The 22,703-nt window shown below is 43.8% G+C and overlaps 1 protein-coding gene across 3 annotated transcripts in view; it reads right to left on the minus strand.

Annotated features, from left to right (window-relative positions):
- slc8a3 (solute carrier family 8 member 3) overlaps positions 1-22,703 on the minus strand; it is a 514,840-nt gene that overhangs the window by 53,460 nt on the left and 438,677 nt on the right. For all 3 annotated transcript variants that reach the window (XM_078563165.1, XM_078563167.1, XM_078563166.1), the window contains one exon: positions 11,047-11,146. In XM_078563165.1, coding sequence (XP_078419291.1) covers positions 11,047-11,146 — 100 coding nt within the window. The remainder of the gene's footprint in view (positions 1-11,046; positions 11,147-22,703) is intronic.

The raw sequence follows: 22,703 nt of genomic DNA on the forward strand, positions 1-22,703 counted from the left end.
AAATTCAGGGTGACCAGCTCTCATCGTGGAAATTTAAGGGACACTTTGGCGGGGCTGCGTGGGAGGGTTTTAGTGTGGGCTTACTGCAGAGGTGAGAGCAGAGGGGTTCTACTAGAGCTGTCAGGGGGGGGAGGAAGGGAGAGCGTTTACTACGCATGCGTGAGAGGTCCAAATTACAGGAAAGAAAGTGTCCCAGATGCATCTAGCCCGGGACGCGGGACAGTGTCCCGTGCAGCCTGGGGCGTGGGACAGTGTCCGCAAATACGGGACAATCCCATAAAGTAAGGGATGTTTAGTCACCCTGCCTGAATTATGTCCTCTGCAATGGGATCTGACCCATAACTCAGAGGCACGAGTGCTGCGGACTGAACACATTAATAGAATGTAAAAACCCGAAACTTTATAGTACATTCTTAGATACTTCTCAAGGGACAATTATAATCTAGTGGGGATTCTGCACCACTTGTTAATTGACGAACCACATGGAAGAAATAAACTGTGTCCCTTTGACTTCCAGTCTTTGAGTTATGTTCTCAGCTACAATACATGCAAAACTGCCCCTTATCTCACTCAATCTCAGGTTGCATAGATTTGGGTTGTATTCCCTTGAGTCTAGAACAATGTTTAATGAAGTATTTAAGATGATTAAAGGATAGAGAGGGTAGATAGCGAGAAACTATTTCCTCTGGAAGGTAGAATCCAGAACAAGGGGGTAGAACTTTAACATTAGAACTAGGCCATTCAAGCAGATGCACAATAACATAAGAATTAGGAGCAGGAGTGGGCCATTCGACCCCTCGTCCTACTCCACCATTCGATAAGATCATGGCTGATCTGATTGCGGCCTCAACTACACTTTCCTGTTTGCCTACCATAACCCTTGACTCCCTTGTCGATTAAAAATCTTTCAAACTCAGCCTTGAATACATTCAACGGCCCAGCATCCACTGATCTCTGGGGAAGAGAATTCCACAGACTGACAATCTCAGAGAGAAAAAAGTTCTTCTCACTTCAGTCTTAAATTGGACACCCCTAATTTTAAAACTGTCCCCCTCCACCAATTCCAGGCTCCCCTCAAGGGGAAACATCCTCTCAACATTCAGTCTGTCAAGTGATGTCAGGATGTAACTCCTTCCCACTAGGTGTCGTGGATACCTGGAATTTTTACCCCAAAAGAAAACTGTTGAGGTGAGGTCAACTAAAAATTTCAAAAATGACATTAATATATTTTTGCTTGGCAAGGATGTGTAAGGGCAGTGGAACCTTGGTGGGTAGATGGAGTTAAGATACAGCTCAACTTTAATCTAACTGATTGGTGGAACAGGCTCAATAATGATCCACTCCTGTTTCTATATATCTTCCGATGTCTCCCTCAATGGAATTTCCAGCTTGCAACAGCAAACTGATCCTGCCCAATTTTTCCAGGGATCTGAAAAAGCCTGACAGGGTCAGCATAGGCCCCTGCAGACACAATCCCAATAGGAAATTCTGCACTTTTCCCCGGCCCATTTCCGCAGTGGTGTGTTCTCTCCGGGAGAGCCCGTCCTGCGTGGTTAATGATTCCTAAGCCTGGAAGATGGGTCAGGGGTCAAGTGACTAGAAGAGGTCCTGCTTGATCCCTCTCTGCTGGTGAGCCAGACTCGGGGGAAAGTCCTCGCATGTGCCTGCTTGAAGCAGCCAGTACTGCGCAAAGAGGGCATAAAATGAAGAGGGAAAAAGTATGTGGTGTGCAACTATGTCGGATAACAGAACTCCATGCAATTTCAAACCAATTGTGAGCTGAAGATGTCCATTTCAAGTTCACATGAAAAACTTGACTGGAATCCATCCTAAGTTCCTGACCCATTCCTGCCCTTAGACCCGGGCACCATACTGCCGATGTCAAACTGTAAAGCAATTTGTTCAAAGCGTCAGCTCAGAAGGCAGTGTGATCAGTCAGGTCAAATTCAGCTCAGGCGTCTAGGTCCAAAATCTGTCTGATATCCTCTGAAAAGTGAGCTGTGCTTATAAAAACACCTCGGGGCTACTTCTCAGGCGCGCTGTGAGAGCAGCAGGGAATAGGTTTGTGTAGGCAAGCAGAATACAGAGATTCAGGAGTCAACCAATAATGCAGTCTCCTGACATGATGGCCTGGGATTCTCCTCCCACTGCCAGTATGCCACGCAGTGCCTCTATTGCCCATTAAGATTCCATCACTAATTCTTCCCAAAACCCTCGACAACCACGCAAGGCATCCTGGATGCTAAGAAATTGCCCCTCATTAGTTTAATAACATTGGGAGGGACAGAGTGAAGAAGGGAGGGAGGGAGGAAAATACTGCTCTGGTGCAGCCTTTAAAATGCTGCGGCCAGTTAAAGGGAATCTTGCCATTTACTGCTCCAGATATTGTAAAGATTTCTGGGGGGGAACTGAAGTCTCAGACATGGGAGCAGTAACAAGGGATCTGCGAAGAGGCTGGTCAGCAAACATAAAGTGCAAGGAAGCACAGTCTCAAGGACACTGGGGGTAGAACATCCCATAAGAGGGTGGCACAGACCAAGAACTGCCGTGCATTGCCATAGTAGGCTCATTTACCTCACATGAGTGGCCAAAGTAAGTCCAGGCAGCCATAACACTCTACCATCAATGGAGCTTTCACTCACTCCCATACAATAACTACCTCAGCCTGGTCATCAGGGGAAATCCTAATACAAAAGCCGACAACCTCAAAAACTCAAGCACTATCTATACAATCCGGCCACTCTCTTCACTCACTTCTCCTGCCATGCCGGCTGCCGCTGGTCTTCAAGCACAATGCATTTTCAATTCTCATCATCATGGGATTGATGCACTCACATGGGGGAAGTGCCTCTTACAGGACTGTAATGTAGGACTGAATTTTTGGGGTACGGGCTGGGAGCAGGAAGGCTGGCAAAATGGTGTGGGGTTGTGCCAGCTGGAGTGCCCATCTGCTTTCCATTGCCATTGACATTTTTCCAGCAGCATGAAAGGTGACAGGTAGCCCATCCTCTCAGAGACAAACTCAGCTACTTAAGTAGCCAATTAAAGGCCTTTTCCAACCTGTGCTGGCACTTTACTAGCCACTGGGGGGCCCACCACCGCAAGCCCAAGGCAGGTGGGAAAATTGTGGTGCCTCCATTTTGTAGGCTCTTTGGCCCACAAAGGGGCATGGCAACGACACTGCCTGCCCCCACCGAACCCCAGCACCTCCACCTCTGGCCGGGGCCTGCCTGACTGACCTTGGCATTCCCAGAGCCCACTTCCCTGACTTTAAGGGCGCACAGTCCAGATGTGCCCTCATCCTCCAGCTGCAGCCCCAGGAATGGCCACCGCTCACAGTGGCGCTGCTGAGGCTGCCAAGCTGCTGGCCCTCTGATTGGTCGGCAGCTCTTGGAGGTGGGCCACCATCCTTAACAAGGACAGCATCCCCAACGGCAGCCAATTGGCTGCTGACAGGAAAAGGCGGCTCCGGGTCCCACTGCCCACTGAAGAGGGGTTGTCCCCCGCTTTCAACTCTGGCAACAGGACCCCTGCCGCCTACATAAAATCCAGCCTATAGTCTTTCTACTCTCCAGAGGAAAGGCTGGCCTACAACCTGCACGAAAAAAATACCACCTTCTGTGATGATGGGAGATGCTGAGTCCAGAGGAAACTCTTTCGAGTTACCAACAGTCACAGATTGCAACTTCTTTCGAGTACAATCACAGTTCTTGGTTTTCCAGGAGTGGGACATGAACCCACAACCCTCTGAAACTCTTTCGAGTTATCAACAGTCACAGATTGCAACTCGTTTGAGTACAATCACAGTTCTTGGTTTCCGGGAGTGGGACATGAACCCACAACCCTCTGATTCAAAGGCGAGGGTGCTATGAACTGAGCCACAGCTGACACCTCCAACACAACCCTCTGAAGAGAGAGGAAATGTACCAGCAGCAATAGGCTATTCAGCCCCTCAAACCTGTGCTGCCATTCAATTAGATCATGGCTGATCTGTATCTTAATTCAATTCACCTGCCTTGGTTTGGTTACCTTTAGCAACTTTGCCTAACAAGAATCCATCAATCTCACTTTTGAATTTTTCAACTGACCCTCCCGGCCTCAACAACGTTTTGAAGAAGAGTTCTAGATTTCCACCACCCTTCGTGTGAATAAATACTTCCTGACATCACCCCTGAATGGCCTGGCTCTATTTTTAAGGTTACACCCCCCGTGTTTTGGACTCCCTCACTAGAAGAAATAATTTTTTGCTTTCGCCCTTTTGATCATCTTAAGCACCTCAGTTAGGTCACCCCTGAATCTTCTATCCTGAGCGGAATGCAAGCATAGTCTTTGCAACCCTGTCCTCACAACTTACCCCTTTCGGCCTAAGTGCCATTCTGCAAGTGACCCAAATTCTGGGCAGGAGCAGTGGAAGCCAATTCTGCTGGAATTCTGCCAGCTCTATTGATATGTTGCTGCCAGGCCTTCTGAGGTCAGGACTGGCGAGAAGGGGGAGGGGGGCAGTGAATAGGGGTCCTTATTTCCTTGGCAATGGTGAGCATGCCTGCTGCTACGGGTACTTGGCTGCCTAAGAAGTCCAAAAGCCCAGTCAAAAATTGCCCAACTGGGAGGTAGATGCTAATTTCCTGCCTCCTCCTGGAGTGGGTGGAATTTCTGCTACAAAAATCTTTGAGGACCCTACTGGCATGAGGGTGGGACCTCAATGGTATCAGCCATCCTGATGTAGCATCCATCAAAGTTACAGTGGGGATGTGCTTGGACCACCAAATGACCTTTGACTCTTTTTTTTAACATTTGGAGGGGAGGATTTTAAACCTAAGAAAAAGAATTTTAAAACTCAGGATAAGGTCTGTGAGTCCCACAGTACTTTCGCTTCTCACACAGCAGCCTCAGTTTCAAATATATCAGAAAAATTACTCGTGAACCCAGGATGGTTGTGTCACTGGACTGATAATCCAGAGAATGCGAGTTTAAATTCAGCCATGGCAGTTCAAAATTTTGAATTCAATTTAAAAAGAAATCTGGAATTAAAGAAGATGGCACCAGTTAAATTGATTTACTTGATTGGCACCCCATCCACCACCTTCAACATTCACTACCTTCACCACCGACACTCAGTAGCAGCAGTGTGCACCAGTGTGCACAAGATGCACTACTGCAACACACCAAGAGTCCTTCAACAACACCTTTCAAACCCACTACTACCTAGAAGGACAAGGGCAGCGGATGCATGGGAACACCACCCCCGGAAAGTTCCCCTCCAAGCCACACATCATCCTGAGTTGGAAATATGTCACCGTTCCTTCACTGTCGCTGGGTCAAAGTCCAGGAACTCCCTCCCTAACAGCACTGTGGGTGTACCTACACCACATGGACAGCAGCGGTTCAAGAAGGCAGCTCACCACCACCTTCTCAAGGGCAATTAGGGCTGGGTAATAAATGCTGGCCCAGCCAGGGACGCCCACATCCCATGAACAAATAAAAAAAAAAGTTGCCACTTTGATGTAAAAATCCAAGTAGTTCATTCATGTCATTATTGGGAAGGAAATCTGCTGTCCTTGCCCAGTCTATCCTATATATGACTCAAGTCCCACACCAACATGGTTGGTTGTTAATGGCCTTATGTGCAAATGACTGAGTTGTGTAAAACTGCTAAAAAGATCTTAGGGCAAGAAAAATAAATGACAGCCTTGCCAGCGAGAATGAACAAAAGAAATAAAAGCACAATATGGAAGATGCACAAATTTATTTCACATTTTGAACTGTCATTTTGTTTCTTCGCCTGTTAAGCGATGCTGATTTTTGCAACACTGGTACCTATGAGTAAATTCAATGCTTAAATGTTATGACAGTGATGAAGAGTACATCTGAGGATTGTTTCGATTCCTGGACAGTCAATTCGGACTCTGAATTCTGACAAAATGGGGGCTCTCCCTAAATGTTATTTATCAAATAACATAGCCTTCATTCTTTAACACAATGTTCCAATGTCAAACTAAATCTGCCCGCAAACCAAGCAAAAGCATGCTCTTAGTAATTTAAATACTGCCAGGCAGGATAGTTTGACATGGGCCTTGTGGTTCATGTTTGGGACTTGCCCATCATTAATTCCATAGAAAATATCCTGTTGCCTATTACATACGCTGGGTGTGGATCAGCTGAATCAGCGTTAACATGTCAGAACAATAACTAATAATGTTTGCATGGCCTGGAAACTGCCATGTTGTCAGCCAGCATACTGCCTCATGAGATGGCCTGTCCAGTAACAGGAAACGCACATGCTCCTCTGTCCATCTTACTCATGTGCAACTCTTATGACGCGGCAGATAACGTGTGCCAGGCAGATCGAATCCACGAGGGAAACTTGATCACGCTATCACAACAGTTTTGCAATTTGTATTTATTTTGAAATGTGTGCCCTGAATTCAGAAGTAATAAGTCCACCAGGACTCCAGATTTTTAAAATAAAACTAAATTAAACATTTTTTAACAAAAGAAAAGGTTTCAAGCACATACACAGGTCTACAAATTACTACCATACTAACTCCTAAAATCCCTAATTAATCTGGCTTCCAGTTACACCCCCCGCTAAGGCAATGGTAAAAAAATAGATTTTAAACTGATTCCAGCAAGTTACCACAATACCCTGGACAGCAGAATTCAAAGAGGTTTTTCCCAGCTATGGTTTCTGTAGACAGCAGGCTTAATGTACAAATACTGGAGGCTTCTCACACTTCTGTTGAATCCTACAATATCTTCCTCCTTTATACATGCTTCCCCCTTTAATGTGTAAATTCCACTGTCCATGTGTCTTTGAAACTTTACTTGTCTCATAATATAAATCTTTCATGTTGCCACTATATCTTGTCAATAACCCTTGAGAAAAATAAACACATTCCTCAGCTTGCTTGTCTGGCTATTTGTAAACAGACTGAGATCTCTTTGAAAACCAAATCCCCCTGTCTATCTAAAAATGCAAATTCCCTTTACACCTTACATGCTAAGACCCCAACCATGTTTACTTATTAACAAATTAAAGACACTTCCACATCTTACCTCTTTTAATAGCTTCAACCTGTAGTCTGCCTGGCTACAAGATGTAATTAAATCACACACAGACAGAACACAAACCTCCACAAACTTACTTGACACTAAACTAGAAAAATATTATGAAAATTATTATTAACCCTCTTGTTCAGATCTGACGCAATTCTACTTTCCAGGGAGTAGCTAACGATGGTTTTGAAGGGTCACTTACCTTCCTTGTGGTCCATCAAAAATGCATTCCCATTATGTGATTCATAGAGTCACGTACAGCACAGGAGGAGGCCATTCAGCCCATTGTGCCTGTGCTGGCTCTTTGAAAGAGCAATCATGCCTAGCCCCATACGACCGTTTTTTGACCGTAATCCTGTAAATTTCCTCCTCCTCAAGTCCTTCAGACTATTTCTGGAATCAGTTTCCACCCTCTTTCCGGATCAAGCATTCCAGATTCCAACAACTCTCTGAGTGAGGAAATTTCTCCTCATCCTCCGTCTAGATCTTTTGCAATTGATTTTAAATCTATAGCCTCTGGTAAGTGATCCACTCACTAGAGGGAACAGGTTTTCTCCATATCAAAGCCTCTTGTCATCTTGAAAACCTCAATTAGATCATCTCCTAACTTTTTCTGTTCCAATCACAACCTTTGCAAATTCTCCCCGTATATGATGTCCTTCATATTAAGTGGATTTGAACACCAAAGTTTTGCTGCTTATCTATATTAATCAAAGTTGCACTAGACAGTCTTTCCATATTAATTCTCCCAAAGTCCATCATCACACCAGTGCATTGAACTCCATCTGTACGCTTCTGCCTATTTCACCATTCTATATATATTGTTCTGAAGTCTACAGCTATCCACATTGTTTTTCAGTATGTTGCCAAGTTTGACATCATCTCCAAACATTATAATGTTGCTCCCTACACCTGGGCAGCAGGGTCCATTCCTAAATTGCTGAAATTAGCTCTTCCCTAGGAAAGCATGTTGTTATAAGTCTGTCAATGAAATGCATGCACTCATTTTAAGTGAGAATAGTTGTTACTAATTGGGGAAATTTTAGGGTATTATTCTTCTTATAAGAACAGGTGTGAGGGAAGGAAAAGGAGTTCCGTGCCTATGTTCTCTGGGTTTTGTGAATAAATCTATGATAAGGAATGACTGGTATGAGATTCTTCCTTTACTCAGTGATTGAGCAGCAAATTATAACAGAGCATTATTGCTTGCCTGTTTCCCTTTTCAGCTTTTCCAATGTTACATGGGGTCACCACAATGCTGGCTGATCATCCTCCATATTAACCATCATTGCTTTATTAGGCAGTTTGGCAGGTGCTTTCACAGCCCTTCATGCGTTAACCCTCCCCATTTAACTGGGCTGAGGACCAGCACCAACACACACTGGCTTGCCTGCACCAGTGGTTGGGCCAGTTCAGTGTTATTACCTTGAACATTTTCTGGTCTCTTTCCATAATTACTCTAAATAGAATTATGTTAGCTAGATGATCTCCTAGTGTTTAAAAAAAATTCCACTTGAATTACTTCACTTCCCAGAACCAGATCCTTGTTGGACTGGAGAGATATTGATCAATGATTTATTTCCAGGCCCCATTCAGCATTTTGGAAATTACCAGTGAATTACTGCTGTTTCAGTTTTGCCCAGGTTTTGTGCAGTTTAAGTGGTGCTGTACACTGGGGAATGGTTTTTTTACTAAAAATTAAACAGTTTTGATTTCTAATATTCCGTTTATCTAGGATGTGAAGAATATCCTCACAGCTCCCAATAAAGAGGCATTGAATGCAAGGACCATAATTTTTTTAGAATGGGGCAAGGCACGTGTTCCAAAATGTCTCTCCATTTTTGATTACTGTTAACTTCAGATACCCAAAACATATCACACCCATTTATCTCTTGTAAAACCATTTATTGGCCTGAATTTTCTGTTTGGCGGGCGGAGCAGGAGCATCCGTGGGCGGGTGCTGACCCGAAGATCACACGGGCGCCTGAAAAATCGGCATCGATTGACGAAGGGCCTTAACTAGCCTGTTAATTAATGGCGGGCGCGCGTTGAACTTCATCGTGCGCCCGCCCAGTGAAATATCGCGATGGCGCGCGGTGACATCAGGATGCTCGCCTGACGTCACCACGTTTCATTTTACACACTGACGTGCGGGGCCCAGGCCCACCCCCACCCCCCCCCCCCCCCGCACGTCAAGCAGAAAATTCTGCCCATCGTCTTTCTCAAAGGGCCTTCTCTGGTAACGCAGCCCAGAATTATACCAGCCTGTGTGGACGTTCATACAACAAACCTCCTCATTTTTTATCTTGTATCTCCCTGTAATGGCTACTTGCACCAAACAGAACAATTTGCCATGTTTGATTTTGCTATAGTTCTCTTCATGTTTTTATGCCGGAAGGTGCCTTCCACAAGATATGTCAGCGTGTCACATGACTAAGAGGAAGGAATAAACTTCAACACATTGACTGGGTGGTTCAACCGCTGAAAATTCTTCAGGACTGTACTACCTTGGGGTGGCAGTGAAAAGATTGTTGCACACCTCCCTCTGTCCCTGAGCTTATAGAGAAAACTGGGAAAAGTGAACTTTTTCCTATCAACTGTGCAACACTTTCACAACCGCAGACCCTTGTGCTGTGGACTATATCCCCGAGCATATTTTGAGAAAGATTTCCACTGCGGCTAGAAACTGGATCCTTCAAGTGGTCCACCTGGAATTTGCTGGTTTCCTGACATTTTCTTACAGACTCACACATTCCATAGTCCTGGGCGAGATGTCCGGAGATGCACTTAGGCTTCAAGGCAACTGTTGCAAAGGCAAGTGGCAAGTGTATGGCTACTTAATGTTTCCGTACACTCAACTGTTTTCTCTTTGGAAGAGACAAGCATTTCTGGGCCAAGTTTCTTCAAATAAAATGTTCAAACAAATTGGTCAGTTAACATTGCACAAGTTTGGTTACCTACAAAGCTGGACTGCCCTCAGTGTAGCCTTTCTGTAAAGAGCTTCTTTATTTTCCAACTCAATGGGCGGTATTTAAGGGAGCCCATCGTGGCGGGAACCATGGCATAATCGCGGAGAGACCCCGCGTCATTCTCCTGGTGGCGGTAAAACCTCCCCCAATAAAGTCGGAGGGCAGAGGTTGCTGACGCAGGATTCCCAGCCGCCGGCAACGGAATGTCAATTAAGCTCATTAATGAGCCAATTATCACTGGTTATCGGTAAGCCCACTGCAATTTAGTGGCGCCTCAGGGATTAAATGGGAGCCATCTGGCTTTCCTGAAGGCTGCAGCACAAATGCTGTTGGCTTTGCCAGCGGGCTGCCAGGACGGGCCCCTCCTTATTGTGCATTCGATGCCGGACATTGGGAAGGTGGGGGAGTGTATTGAAAACCACCCCCCTTCCCCTTGCCTCTGACCTCCCTGCCCTCCCCACCGCGCAACCCCCCATGGTGCTCTCACTCACCATTGGCCCAGAGTCCCTCGGTGATCCTGGGCCTCTGGTGGGTGCATTACCAGCGACTGCCATGTCCCAGTGGGCGCTGACAGCAATGAACTGTCGGCAGCTCTTGGCGAGCGCAATTTCTAGCACCGGGGTCCTCAATAGTGGGGAAGGCCCGGCGGTGGCCACCAAAGTGCCTGAAAGGCACTTGATTCAGTCAGGCCTCCCCTTTGGAACAGCAGGGCTTCCCCACCAGTTCTCTGACCAGTAGGTGAGACCCTCATTGGATGGTTAAATCCTGCCCAATAACAGAGTTTTTATTTAGTCACTACCCTGCAAATTTAAGTGATCAAACTTACATCCCATCAACAAGCATCTCCAATGACAAAATCCACCCAAATGTGCAAGCTACTTTGTTAGCAAAGAGAAGTGAAAGCTGTCCTTGTGGGTTACGACCATGCCTAGGTTTGACTCTTCATCCAGATCATAGGAAGATTATGTCCCATGTTAAAAACACCCAACAAAGCTCACACATTTAAGGTAATAGTTCTTACCAGCGCTGACTGTGATGGCCTCCATGAACTGATCCCGCCAGGAATGTGTCCCCACCACGAGTGCAAGGTTCGTCTTCTTTATGAGCTTGTCCACTGTGCTCTGCCAGTTAAAGGACACAGAATAAATCACTGGACAAACAGCACATCACAGAATCACAGAAACATACAGCACAGGAGGATGACATTTGGCCATTGTACCTGTACTGGATCTTTGAGAGAACTATCCAATTAGTTCCATTCACCTGCTATTGCCCCACAGTGCTGCAAGTTACATCTACTGTAATCTCTTTTTGCGGTAATGCTTTTATACATACAAAAGTAATGGACAAGAAAAGATCTAGTTTGTCCCACCCAAATGTGATGCTTTGTGGATCAGAATATATACACTCCCACGCTATCTAAAGCCACATCGGAAAATCAGATAAAAACCGAGACCAATTAGGGAAATTTCCTCTTCGATCCTCCTTGGTGATTGAAACTAGTACAAGAGATCATGCTGGGCCTGATTTATGTTACACAATACCTGCCTCTAGTATGAGGTGATCTTCACCCCAGCCAGATAAAGATGTGAGTCTAAGTTTGAAAGAACACAGCAAAATCAGCGAATTCACTGCATGAACTGACAACCTGTTCCCCAGGTCCACCATTCACAGAGAAAAGAAACACTCATCAGCAACCTGATTCTGAGCTTGCATAATATGTAAACAAGGTCCCATGTCTTCCCCAACCTATTCAGTTGAAATAATTGGGCTTTTAAACACAATCTAGTCCTTTCATGATTTTATAAACCTGGATCAAACTACCCCAAATTCAAACATTTCTCTGAAGAATAAAGACCAAGCTCATTGAGCCTATTTGAGTAACAAAGGTGCTATGAACTGGGAATTAATCTCGTGGTACTCCTCTGTACCCTTTTCAAAGTCTCAATAGCCCTACCGAATGAGGAGGCCAAAACTGGACACACTGTTCTAACTGAGGCATAACCAAAGTATTCTACAAGAAGAAAATGAAATGCTTTGTTTTATAGTGTATCGTCCTATGAATACTGTTATAGGGTTGATTTGCCAGGCAGCTTTTCTTGGTGGAAACATTGAACTTTATTTACATGAAAGCAGCAGCAACTACATGTGTGCATCTAACTCTATAGCTAAAGAAGAACCTTCCCCTAGAGGTTCCCTGTGCTGTTAACTCATCGGTTTACACAGATCATGTGATTTTACAACACAGGATTATTTTTAAAGCTACAGTCCTATGTTTATCAAAACTACAATTACTACAAATACACTCTAGAATCTTCTTTGCTTTAGCTATAGATTTACAGCATGGGTACAGCCTCTAGAGGTTCTTGTGCTAACTCACCTGGATCACTTTCTTCCACCACTGACTTTAACTCTTTTCATTGTAGGCAGGTTTGCATCTGGCCTACCCACCTGCCTACCACCACTTCTTATATTAGCCATAATTTTCTGAGTGTGGGCACAATTGCCCAGCATATCTGGATCTGCTTGTGGTAACAGAGTGTCCTGTCGAGTCCTCTCACTGATATCTTGGTGTCATCCACAAACTTGTGCATCATTGCCCCAACACCTAAGTCCAGATCATTAATAAAAACAGTTCACAGCAAAAGCCCCAATACTGATCGCTGGGGAAAACCATTGGTAGCCGGGATTCAAGCAGATCCAAATCCACTGACAACAACTGACCTGCCTACGAGCATTCAGTCAATCACCAATCCACTGTGGCAGATTACCACTAATTGCTCTAGAGTCTATATTGAAGTTAGGTGCCTTGTCAATAGTTCCTCAAAGTCCAGGTAGACAATGTCCACCAGGTTAGCCTCATTCACTAACCTGGTGACTTCTAAAAATTCAAATTGCTAAGGCACAACATACTTTTTTGGAAGCCACGTTGAGATATGGCCTTCCCTGTCAATGATAATATACTCCATCCACTGATGTCATGTTAATGGGCCTATAATTACCTGATTCCGCTTTATCCAATTGTTTAAAAAAAACTGGAACCACATTGGCATGATTCCAGTATAAGGGAACAGTTCCTTACTCAAGCAAACTGTTCTTTCAAAAGCCATATCCATACCTATTTTAATTGTTTTCTTTGTCAATAGTATCATTTAATACTGGCAGTTGCTCATCGTTCTGCATAGTGAAGCAAAGTACTCATTTAGTAACTTTGCTATACCCTAAGATTCCTTTCTTACTTGTTCTTGAGCAGCTTTCTCTGTACTAATACAGTCCATAATAATCTATAATCAATCTGTAATCATCCTGTCATTCATTGAGCTGAAAGAGCTTTCCCATTACTATCACAGTAGTCCACGATATAATCTTTTCCACTGACTTTTTTGCTGATCTGATTGTGGCTTCAGTTATTTTTAACTTCTTTGCTGTGTATAATTTGTTTTAATTAAGAAGTAAGTTTGTTTAAGTCATATTTATTTTTGTGCATGACAAGTCAGCAAGCTTGGTTTCCGATTACCACAGTTTCTTCTCTTGGGGACATACGTGGTTTCTACCTGTTTGACTTTGCTCTTAAAAAAAACTTCCCTATCTATATTCCGCATTGAACTGGAACTCACTTGTTCCAAATGCTCTGCCATTCGGTTAGTGTTAGCCCTTCTTAAATCTGGAATTAATTGTAGATTTTCAATATCTTTAGTTCCACCAGCTAATTGAAATCTTAAAGTATTGTGATCACATTCCTCCAGGTGAACTCCCAAATAGAGGTCTGATACGAAGTTAGGCTCAATAGGAGCGGGATTTTCCGGTCCCGCCAGCAGCAGGCATTGTTGCGGGTGGGGCGAGAAAATTTGGAGAGCGGCCAAAACTCAGGCCGCTCCCCAAATGTTCCCATCCTGCCTGTGACGATGCCTGCTGCTGGGGGAACCAGAAAATCCCAGCCTGGGTCTAATATATGATTGCCGCTGACATACTGAAATGGCTCTGTGTTATTTTGACAAATTTTACAGTTCCACTCCCAGCACGTCTTTTATGAATACGTAACCACCCACCCAAATTTCCAAGCTCCTTTTGAGATATCTGAGGACCTATCTTGGTCCAATTCATTTAGTTCCCATGAACGAATAAATTTTTAAAAATTAGTCCCCTGAGGCAAATGAATAATCGCAGGTAAAGCTTACAAAAGAACTTTGAGATTTACACCTCGATACATCATACCATCTTACATTGAACCACTGGCATCTCGAAGCGCATACATTTGTTTGTTTGGCTGTGATGAATTTGTCCATCTTACATGGGTCAACAGTAAGGGGTGCTATAATTGATCTCAGCATCCCTAGGCCGGGAAAGGGAAAAAATAATCACTAAGCGTTCCCATCCTTAATTGCCCTTCAGCAGCCCCACTCGAAAAGCCAAGTGAACAGAGAGCTTGGGTCATTGTGATGGATCTCCAAAGCACAGAAGTCAGAATTCTGAGGTCCAAGGAGCTTGGATGGTGCCACCATGTATGTCAAAGTTTGAGTGGAAGTCAAAGTTTCCACCCATTTGGGAAAGTGCAACAAGTAAGTGTGAACAGGACACGTGTAGAAAATTCCCTGGGCTTTCCCAGGAATGTGACCACTCCAATCTGACACGACAGAACAGCGAGCCCTCAGATTAGTTCCATTCAGGCCCTAACAAAGGCCCAAAGTGATCAAGATTAATGTAAACAATTCCATAACATATTGATTGCTTTTAAACTTATGGCCTGATCCCCTTTTGGAGTAGAAATGATCTGTGGGCCACTCTGACTACAACTTATTGGGGTGTGCACTTCATTTAATTTGGCATAAGGTTAGCAGGCTTCTCCATGGGCAGCTGGAATTTCTACAATGCCACACTTCTGCTGGCACACAGACAGCCCCCAAATTTCAGTGCCTCTGGGTTGGGTTTTCCCATCTACCTGGGGCTGAAATGCATCTGGTGGGCTTTAAAAATGGTGGACAGGACCTCAATCTGGAATTCCGCCCCCATTCCTAGTGGCGGCAATTTTCATTGGCGGTAATTTTCATTGGTGCAGGATAAGAGGGCAGATCAACAGCCTGCATGTTGCTGTCCCAACACTGGCAGCACCATTACAGAAGTGGGCATTTCCAAACTTACATAATTTTGATGGAAGATGGAGGGCTTTGGTAGGCAACATGAATCACACCAGCACAAGGGTGTTGTGAGCCATGAGTGAATCATGGTTTGCAGGTGGGAACCGTTTGGAAGTTCAATACAAAAGGTGCTGTCTACTTCACATGTCATAATGAAATGCTGTTGCATAAATCATATCTGTTTTAACTACTGTGAGTAATCATAATGTTTTGTTTCAAAAAGGTAAATGACTACTAAATAATGTGGCTGCCAGATTGTTATATCTGACAACTGGAAATTGTCAAAGGACAGAACAGCATTGCAAAAGTGGAAACATCTTCAGGTGCATTAGAATACATTATCCACTAAACAAAATGCTATTCTGCATTGTGCAATATTGAAATACAGATCTGATTGTGTGTAATGTTCCCATTACTTTCAGTTTTTACAACTCAGTCACTTGTTTTGTTGTTTTGAAGCTTTGACAGATAGCTTAGCTGGCTGTTCAAAGTCTCTAATGGATTCTGCTCAGGAGGGTTTCATGGCACAGTTGTTCAGTGGAATCTCATTAAGAATGTTTGGTTGCCTTCCAACCCACTATTGTATTATGCTCAGCAGGGTTTGTTGACACAGCTGTACAGGGGAATAAGAGCTTGTTTTTTTTGACAGATTTATGAGCTTTTAAGGGAGTTTTTTTAAGGGGCTATTCAAGTAATATTTGGTTATTTGACATATTTATGAGCTTTTCAAAGACTTCCAAATGTTAATTATAGGGCTCTTGAGTTCTGTTTAATGTAGGTACAGAGTGAGTGGGTTGGGGAGGGTATGGGGGGAGTAAGGGGGTTGTGGTGGGGGCGAAGGGAGGTGAGAGAATAATGGGGCATCACATTCATCTCCAGAACTGGGCCGATGTCTCAGCAAACAGAGGTGGGCCTTTTAACCTGCACACGTCAGCATCAGCCCACCTCCATCTCCAATTCAGGCCTCTGTGAGGCACTTCTGGGTAAGAGGCAGGATCACAATATCAGGAAATCTTCCATCTCCGATTTGCACCTCAAAGATGAAAATGCGGCCTGCTGCCTCCAATGTTTAATATGAAGAACAGATGTGGCAGCTAGCACCTCCGTGTTTCATACCAGGGTGGGGGTGAGAGGGGCAGGAGTGGTCATTGGCATTTTTCAGTTGAGAGTAGAACGTCAGAGGAGGAAATGAAGCAGACTCTGATATTTCACCTTAACCCCTAAACATTATGAATCTTATCTTTTAGTTATCAATCCAACATTAGGAAGGACACAAAACTCAGTTTTATTTTCCTCTTATGATTTCATATGATTCTTCCATTTTAGTGGAAATTAAACTCTAACAAAGTAAATATATGTAACCATGACAGAGTAAAAGCTGCCCGTTCATCCACATGGCATATTATTGATATATATCTCTGTGCCAAACCCTGACCATTTACGTTATAAAATGGCTGTTGGGATAAACAAGTGGACTATCCTTTATCACTCTTTATTTGTCTTCATAACAATAAAGCTACTGTTTTTATAAGCATATCCATGCCTCCTATGAACCAAGATTTCTTTGTGTTTGGAGTGGATGCCACAGGGTTAATAATCTATTGCAGTCAGACAGGATGCCAATCATGTGCTTCAACAGGTAGAAGAGCATACATTGTGTCCGGTGAGAAGGTACAAAGAAGAAAAAATCTAAACGAAATTTGTTTCTCTTCCATATTCTCTTGTTTAAATTCTGTTTTTTTAAAATGGACAAATGACGGGACTGATAAAATGGCCACCGCTGACCACATGATGGAAGTTTCTGAGCAGTTTAAAAATGGGCAATGGCTAACATATCAAACCTCTGGAATGTAACACTCCTTGCATTGCATAAACATTCCAGTCAAGCCAACACAAAGGATAGTAGACGAGACGTCTTCACCAATCAGCTGTGGTCAAAAGCAGAGCTATTTGGGACTCCTCATCGTCCACGTTGTGCTAATGGTTCTACAGTTACCTGTCCAAAACACAATGGATTTTAACAAGGGGGCCTCGTGAACTAAATAGCTTGCCCCAAAACCACCCTGTCACATGACCGAGACTTGATCTTCAGTCACTGTTTAAACTCAGAGGGGAACCAGGACTCCAGGCTAGTAGTCTGCCTCTGCCTGCCATCTTCCATCAACAGAGCAGCAACGGAACCAGGGCTCTTGCCCAGGTTTTAAATTACATGGCCCTCATCTACACTGTTTATTACTAGAATATCTGAACTTCTATATCTGTGCCTAAAAGACTAATTCTTCTCTACGTGCCTTCTTCCATCATGGAAGTTATCCCTTTTGGCAAAACAGATCACTCTGCAAAAGTTTCAGCCTGTTAACCTCTGTAGGAATACACCATTGGACTTTTTGATTCTCAACTCTGGACTCAAGTAAAATCATAATTCTTATTTTTATCGTGGTCTCTGCCCTAAACCACTTTCTTTCCCTTATCCCTCTCTTATTGTATGAATGCAAAAACGGGGTGGATGTTGCGAAACCCCTTCCCACGTCTTGTGTGTGTGTAAAATAAAACTAACCTTACTATTTTACCTTACCTCGAGTTTGCTGTGGAGTTACTAATTAAGGATTGGATCACTCCAAACTGAAGGGTTGGGGAAAATATGCCACCACTTATAAAGGGGGAAATCAAAAATCAAAAACGCCTTTCTGTTTATGGATGGGTAGCGAGTGGAGAAATCAGGGCTGTTGTAAATTAAATCCCCGCCTGTCCATTACAATAGATAGGTCATGTAATTCAGGCTAAATCTACAAAACTGCTTATTTGCTAGACATAAGTTCACACAGAAGCAAGGTAGCTCAGCTGACAAACAATAGTTTACAACAATACTTTAAATCATTATGTTGCAATCAAAATAATTAAATATTTGAAAGTCTCTTCATCCTTTGTGACTCTTGGATGAATGTAGCATGAACACTTCAGCTTGACTTGTGTGATATAATTTACTGAGTGAACCATAAAAGTGGAAGAGCTGGCAATTTAGAAAAAATTAGTGATTAGTTAAGAGATGCAAACCTCAATTCCAAATAGTTTTTAACCTAGCCCAAATTATAGTCCACTTTCATATGTACATGCATCAGCACCATCTTCTGAGTGAGAAGTTTGTGGGTTCAAGTCCCAGTTGAGCACAAAATCTAGGTTGACACTCCAGTGCCACAGTGACAGAGTGCTGCACTGTTACAGTCTGTCCTCTCATGTGGGCATGAATGATCCTGGGGATCTATTTCTAAGAAAACAAGGGGAGGTCTTAAATTGCTGCTGGTGGGAGAATGCTGCATTTCCTATATTGTAGCAGTGACTACAGTTCAAAAGTACCTCATTGGCCGTTGGCTGTGAAGCGCTTTGGAACATCTTGAGGTCTCGAAAGGTGTTATATAAATACAAGTTCTTTCTTTTCCTCCTTCAGTCTTTCTAATGTTTAATTGGAGGAGATTGTAGCTCAACCAAAACAGGATATCGGACAAGCCGTCTGGCAACCCAGCAATGTGGCTAAGAGATGCTGGAGGGGTTGAGTTGGGTGTTGTCAACAGACAAGTGGAACCTAACCCTAGGTCAGTGGATGTTGCTGCCAAGGGGCAGCATGTAGATGAGGAACAAGAGTGAGCTAATGTTAGTTCTTTGGGGGAACCCGGAGACATGAGCATGTAAAAAATAGCCATTGCTGAAAGTTCCCTGCCTATAATGAGATTGGTAAAATTGAAGCCAAGGGAAAGCAGCCCAACAGATTGAGATAATGGGGGACATGTGATGGAGGTGAAACTGCGTGAAAGATAACAGAGAGGTCAAGGAGAGGAGCGCCACAGACCCGTCACAGAGAACTAATTTTTATGTGACTTTGATTCTGGCTGTTCCGTTGGTGTGGTGGGACAAAATCTGTTTGGAGAGATTCAAGCATGGTGTCCCAGCAGATGTTAAGCCAATAACATCTTGGTAAGCACCTTTACTAAGTTGGAAATTAATAAAGATTCAATGGCCATCATATCATCCTGAACTCCCAGGGGATGAGGTCCCAGTATTTTTAATGCAATTGTTAAATCTTGTTAGTATCGAATGATAAATTCTAACGAGAAGCTGACTTTAAATGAAGTTACATACCTCTTAGTCCCTCGTCCATCATCTTCATCAACTGCCTTGACTGAAGAGTTTGAGCCAACCTACTTAAATTAACTTTAAGCACCGTCGAGGTTTTCAAAACATAGAATTGTAACTGCAAACAGGTTTTATTTACTGTAAATTCCTCGCTTCTGTGTATACACTGCTTGTGTTAATTGCTACAGCCAATATGAGCTCTTCCATTTCTCTGTGTAACATATTGACTGAGGGGAATATAAGTAAATGCTTCGTGTGCATTTTGCGCGGTGGAGAATGCAGGGCTGTTTATGTTTTCACAGCAGTTTATAAGTCAATCTCAAATATATGTTAGGAAAGTGATAGCCTTTTAATTAAATGGAAGGCATTTCAAAAGTAATCTCAGTTTTTTAAATAAAAATATCTGGCACTGAGGAGACATTTATCTCAAACATGTTTACTTGAATGGCTCACCAATCAAATCTCATTTTCACCATTAGAATCACAGTCATTTGAAGATTTGCCTTTCTAATTCCCAGCATATTGCTTGTAACTCTTTCGAGTTATCAACAGATCGCATGTAACTCTTTCAAGTACATTCCCAGTTCTTGGTTTCCGGGAGTGGGACATGAACCCACAACCTTCTGAATCAAAGGCGAGGGTGCTATGAACTGAGCCACAGCTGACACCTCGTTTAAGATGTAACTCTTTCGCGTACATTCACAGTTCTTTGACTTTTTTTTTCCGGGAGTGGGACATGAACCCACAACCTTCTGACTCAAAGGCGAGGGTGCTATGAACTGAGCCACAGCTGACACCTCGCATATTGCTTGTAGGTGACTGAAGGAGCCTGTCTCTGCAATCAGTGTCTGACCTTGTCTGGGTCTTGGGTTTGGGGTGAAGCCTGGCTCGCCACTGAGATGAAGTTGTACCTTCCCCCAATTAATGTGAATGGAGATGATCGCAATGGGTGATCAATGCTGGATGTGGGGGCTGTCACACTCTGCTGGGGTGCTGCGAATCATTATATATTTGGGGAAGGAGGCCTTGAGAATCAGTGATGTGCAAATGGCACACAGTACAACACAGAAGTTCAGCTCACATCAGCAGTCCTATCCCTTTCAAACTTTCCCTTAATCTTCAATATTTCCTGAAGGTAAATAAAGTCAAATTGAATTATTTAGTAAGGCAAGTGGCCAAATTTCCACACCCGCCTTCCGGCCAGGTAGTCAACCTGGTTGGGGACGGTGGAGTTTTATTTAAATGAGGACCTATTATTAAGGTGACCTTTCCAGGTTCACCGGTGGCTACCAGTACACATTCCTTCACCCATCCTGCCTCCCATGAAAATCAAAGCCATTGTGTCACCTGAAAGCATTAATTTCATCATAGTAATCATTGCCCTCAACACAAAGAAAACCCTCCTTTAAAATTCATGGGGCTCTGTGCGCTCATTGCTTCAGCAGGTGGTTTGCCTCAGTCACTGTTTGAACACTGCTCTCTGAATACTGATTGAATTGCTCTATACTGATTAATTATGTTATCATTATCTTCCAGCAGCTCCAGCAAACAACTGATTGGCACAATTCGTGCACAATGAACATAAATCAGAGTATCAAATGGTCTTGCTTTTACACACCTTCCAATCGATAGATTCATTCCTTTCTGCCAAGCGGGTCACCTTCCGTTACTTATGTTTAATTCTAAGAGACTCCTAACTGTACACTTCCAAAGCTATCAGACATTTGATCCAGTGACTTTCTGCCACACTTCAGAGACTTAAATACTTTCAGAGACCACATATACAATGGACTTTGCTCCAGTTTTCTGGTCCCCATTGACAAAAAAAATGTGGCATAACCATGGATGTGAAGTTGATAAACTGACACCATGTTGCACTTTAGCGTGTGGCATGACACCACCTTGAGTTGGAATCGTTTCACAGATTGATGCAAAGTGAAGTTTCACTAATTCCAATATGCATTTTGCACGCCTTCATTTTTAACCGTTCTAGTGTCGATGCTGAGATGCAAATATAACTTGGTTCTTTCTGCTCTATATCAGACTTACCCTCAAACCAGCAACTGGAATCAGAGAAGTTCACTTCACAAACACAGACCTGTGAGCCCATCAAGTCTGGTCTATTTTTCTCCACATGAGCCTCCTTATTCCACTCACCTCCTCAGGCAATTTAGCATTTATTATTCCTCCTTTGCAAGCAACGATCTAAATGTCATGAAACCACTTGTGGACATTTTACATTACAACAATAAACATTTGGGACAACCTGAGGCGATGGAAGGTTTTTGTTCTTTCTTTCTAGCCACTCTCTGTTCTGATCATAATCGTTCATTATCTTGAAGCCCTCAAACAGATGATCCCTTAAATTTATAAGCTGTGGTGAAACAAGTCCCATCTTCTCAAGACTCTTTTAGGGCTGATTTATACAAGGTGTTGGATTCCCCTCCGTTATTAGGCTGCGGACAGAATTTCCGCCCCTCAGGAACAGGAGGTCCCATCTCAAAGAGCTGATGGCCAATAAGAGGCTGGCTTCTCTCCCATGCTTTGGGACAGAGACGGGTGGCTTTGGATCAGGCATTGGTTATGTGTTTGGGGGTCTCACCGGCTGCCAAGCTGGCAGGTCCCAGCAATACGGGAGAGGGGGGGGGTCTGAAAATCCACCCCCCCACTCCGCCTGCCACCAGTCCACACAGGGAAACCTCTCCCACAGTCGGATTAATCCCAGCAGCAGTGCGATGGGCTCTTAAGTGGGAATTAACTACCCACTGAAGGACCACAATTGACCCACTGACAGGAAGGCAGCCCAACACTCCCTCTGTCACTGGTATAGTTGCGGTTGGGACAGGGATGGATGGGTAGATGATGGGCAGTTGAATTTAACGAGCCTCCTACCTTCAAACCCCACAGGCGGGAGAGAGTAAAATCTAGCCACTCATAACTGTAACCCCTCACCTCGATTCGATCCTAATGAAATAATGCTGCATTCTTCCCACAGTTTCAATATCCTTCCTATAGTGGGCTTCTCAAGCTATACACTAACCTCCAACTGCAGCCTAACTAACTTAAACCTCAGGCAGCCTGAATGAAGTCATCATGTGTTTGTTTTTCTATTTTGTTAGTGTTTGCTTTTTCTATGTCGTTAAAGATAAAGCAGGGAGAAATGTATCCTGCTGCGATCCCTCAGTTGTCTGTTTACCTCACTCTCTCCAGTCCCGGGTGTTTCTCAAGAAAGCTCAGAATTCTTGGCCTGTGCTTTAATTCTCAATCTCCACTGTTCTTTTTTCCCATCAGCAAAATGGATTTTACTGCACAGCCCTCCCCATTGCATTCACACGCGAACGTCTGAAAAGCAGTCACACTGCCAAACAGGTGAGGCTGTCAGTCAAGTGGATACTCAGCAAACCTGACAGCGCCC

Source organism: Cetorhinus maximus, chromosome 18 (genome assembly GCF_964194155.1).
Source record: "Cetorhinus maximus chromosome 18, sCetMax3.hap1.1, whole genome shotgun sequence".
NCBI classification, from domain to species: Eukaryota; Metazoa; Chordata; class Chondrichthyes; order Lamniformes; family Cetorhinidae; genus Cetorhinus; species Cetorhinus maximus.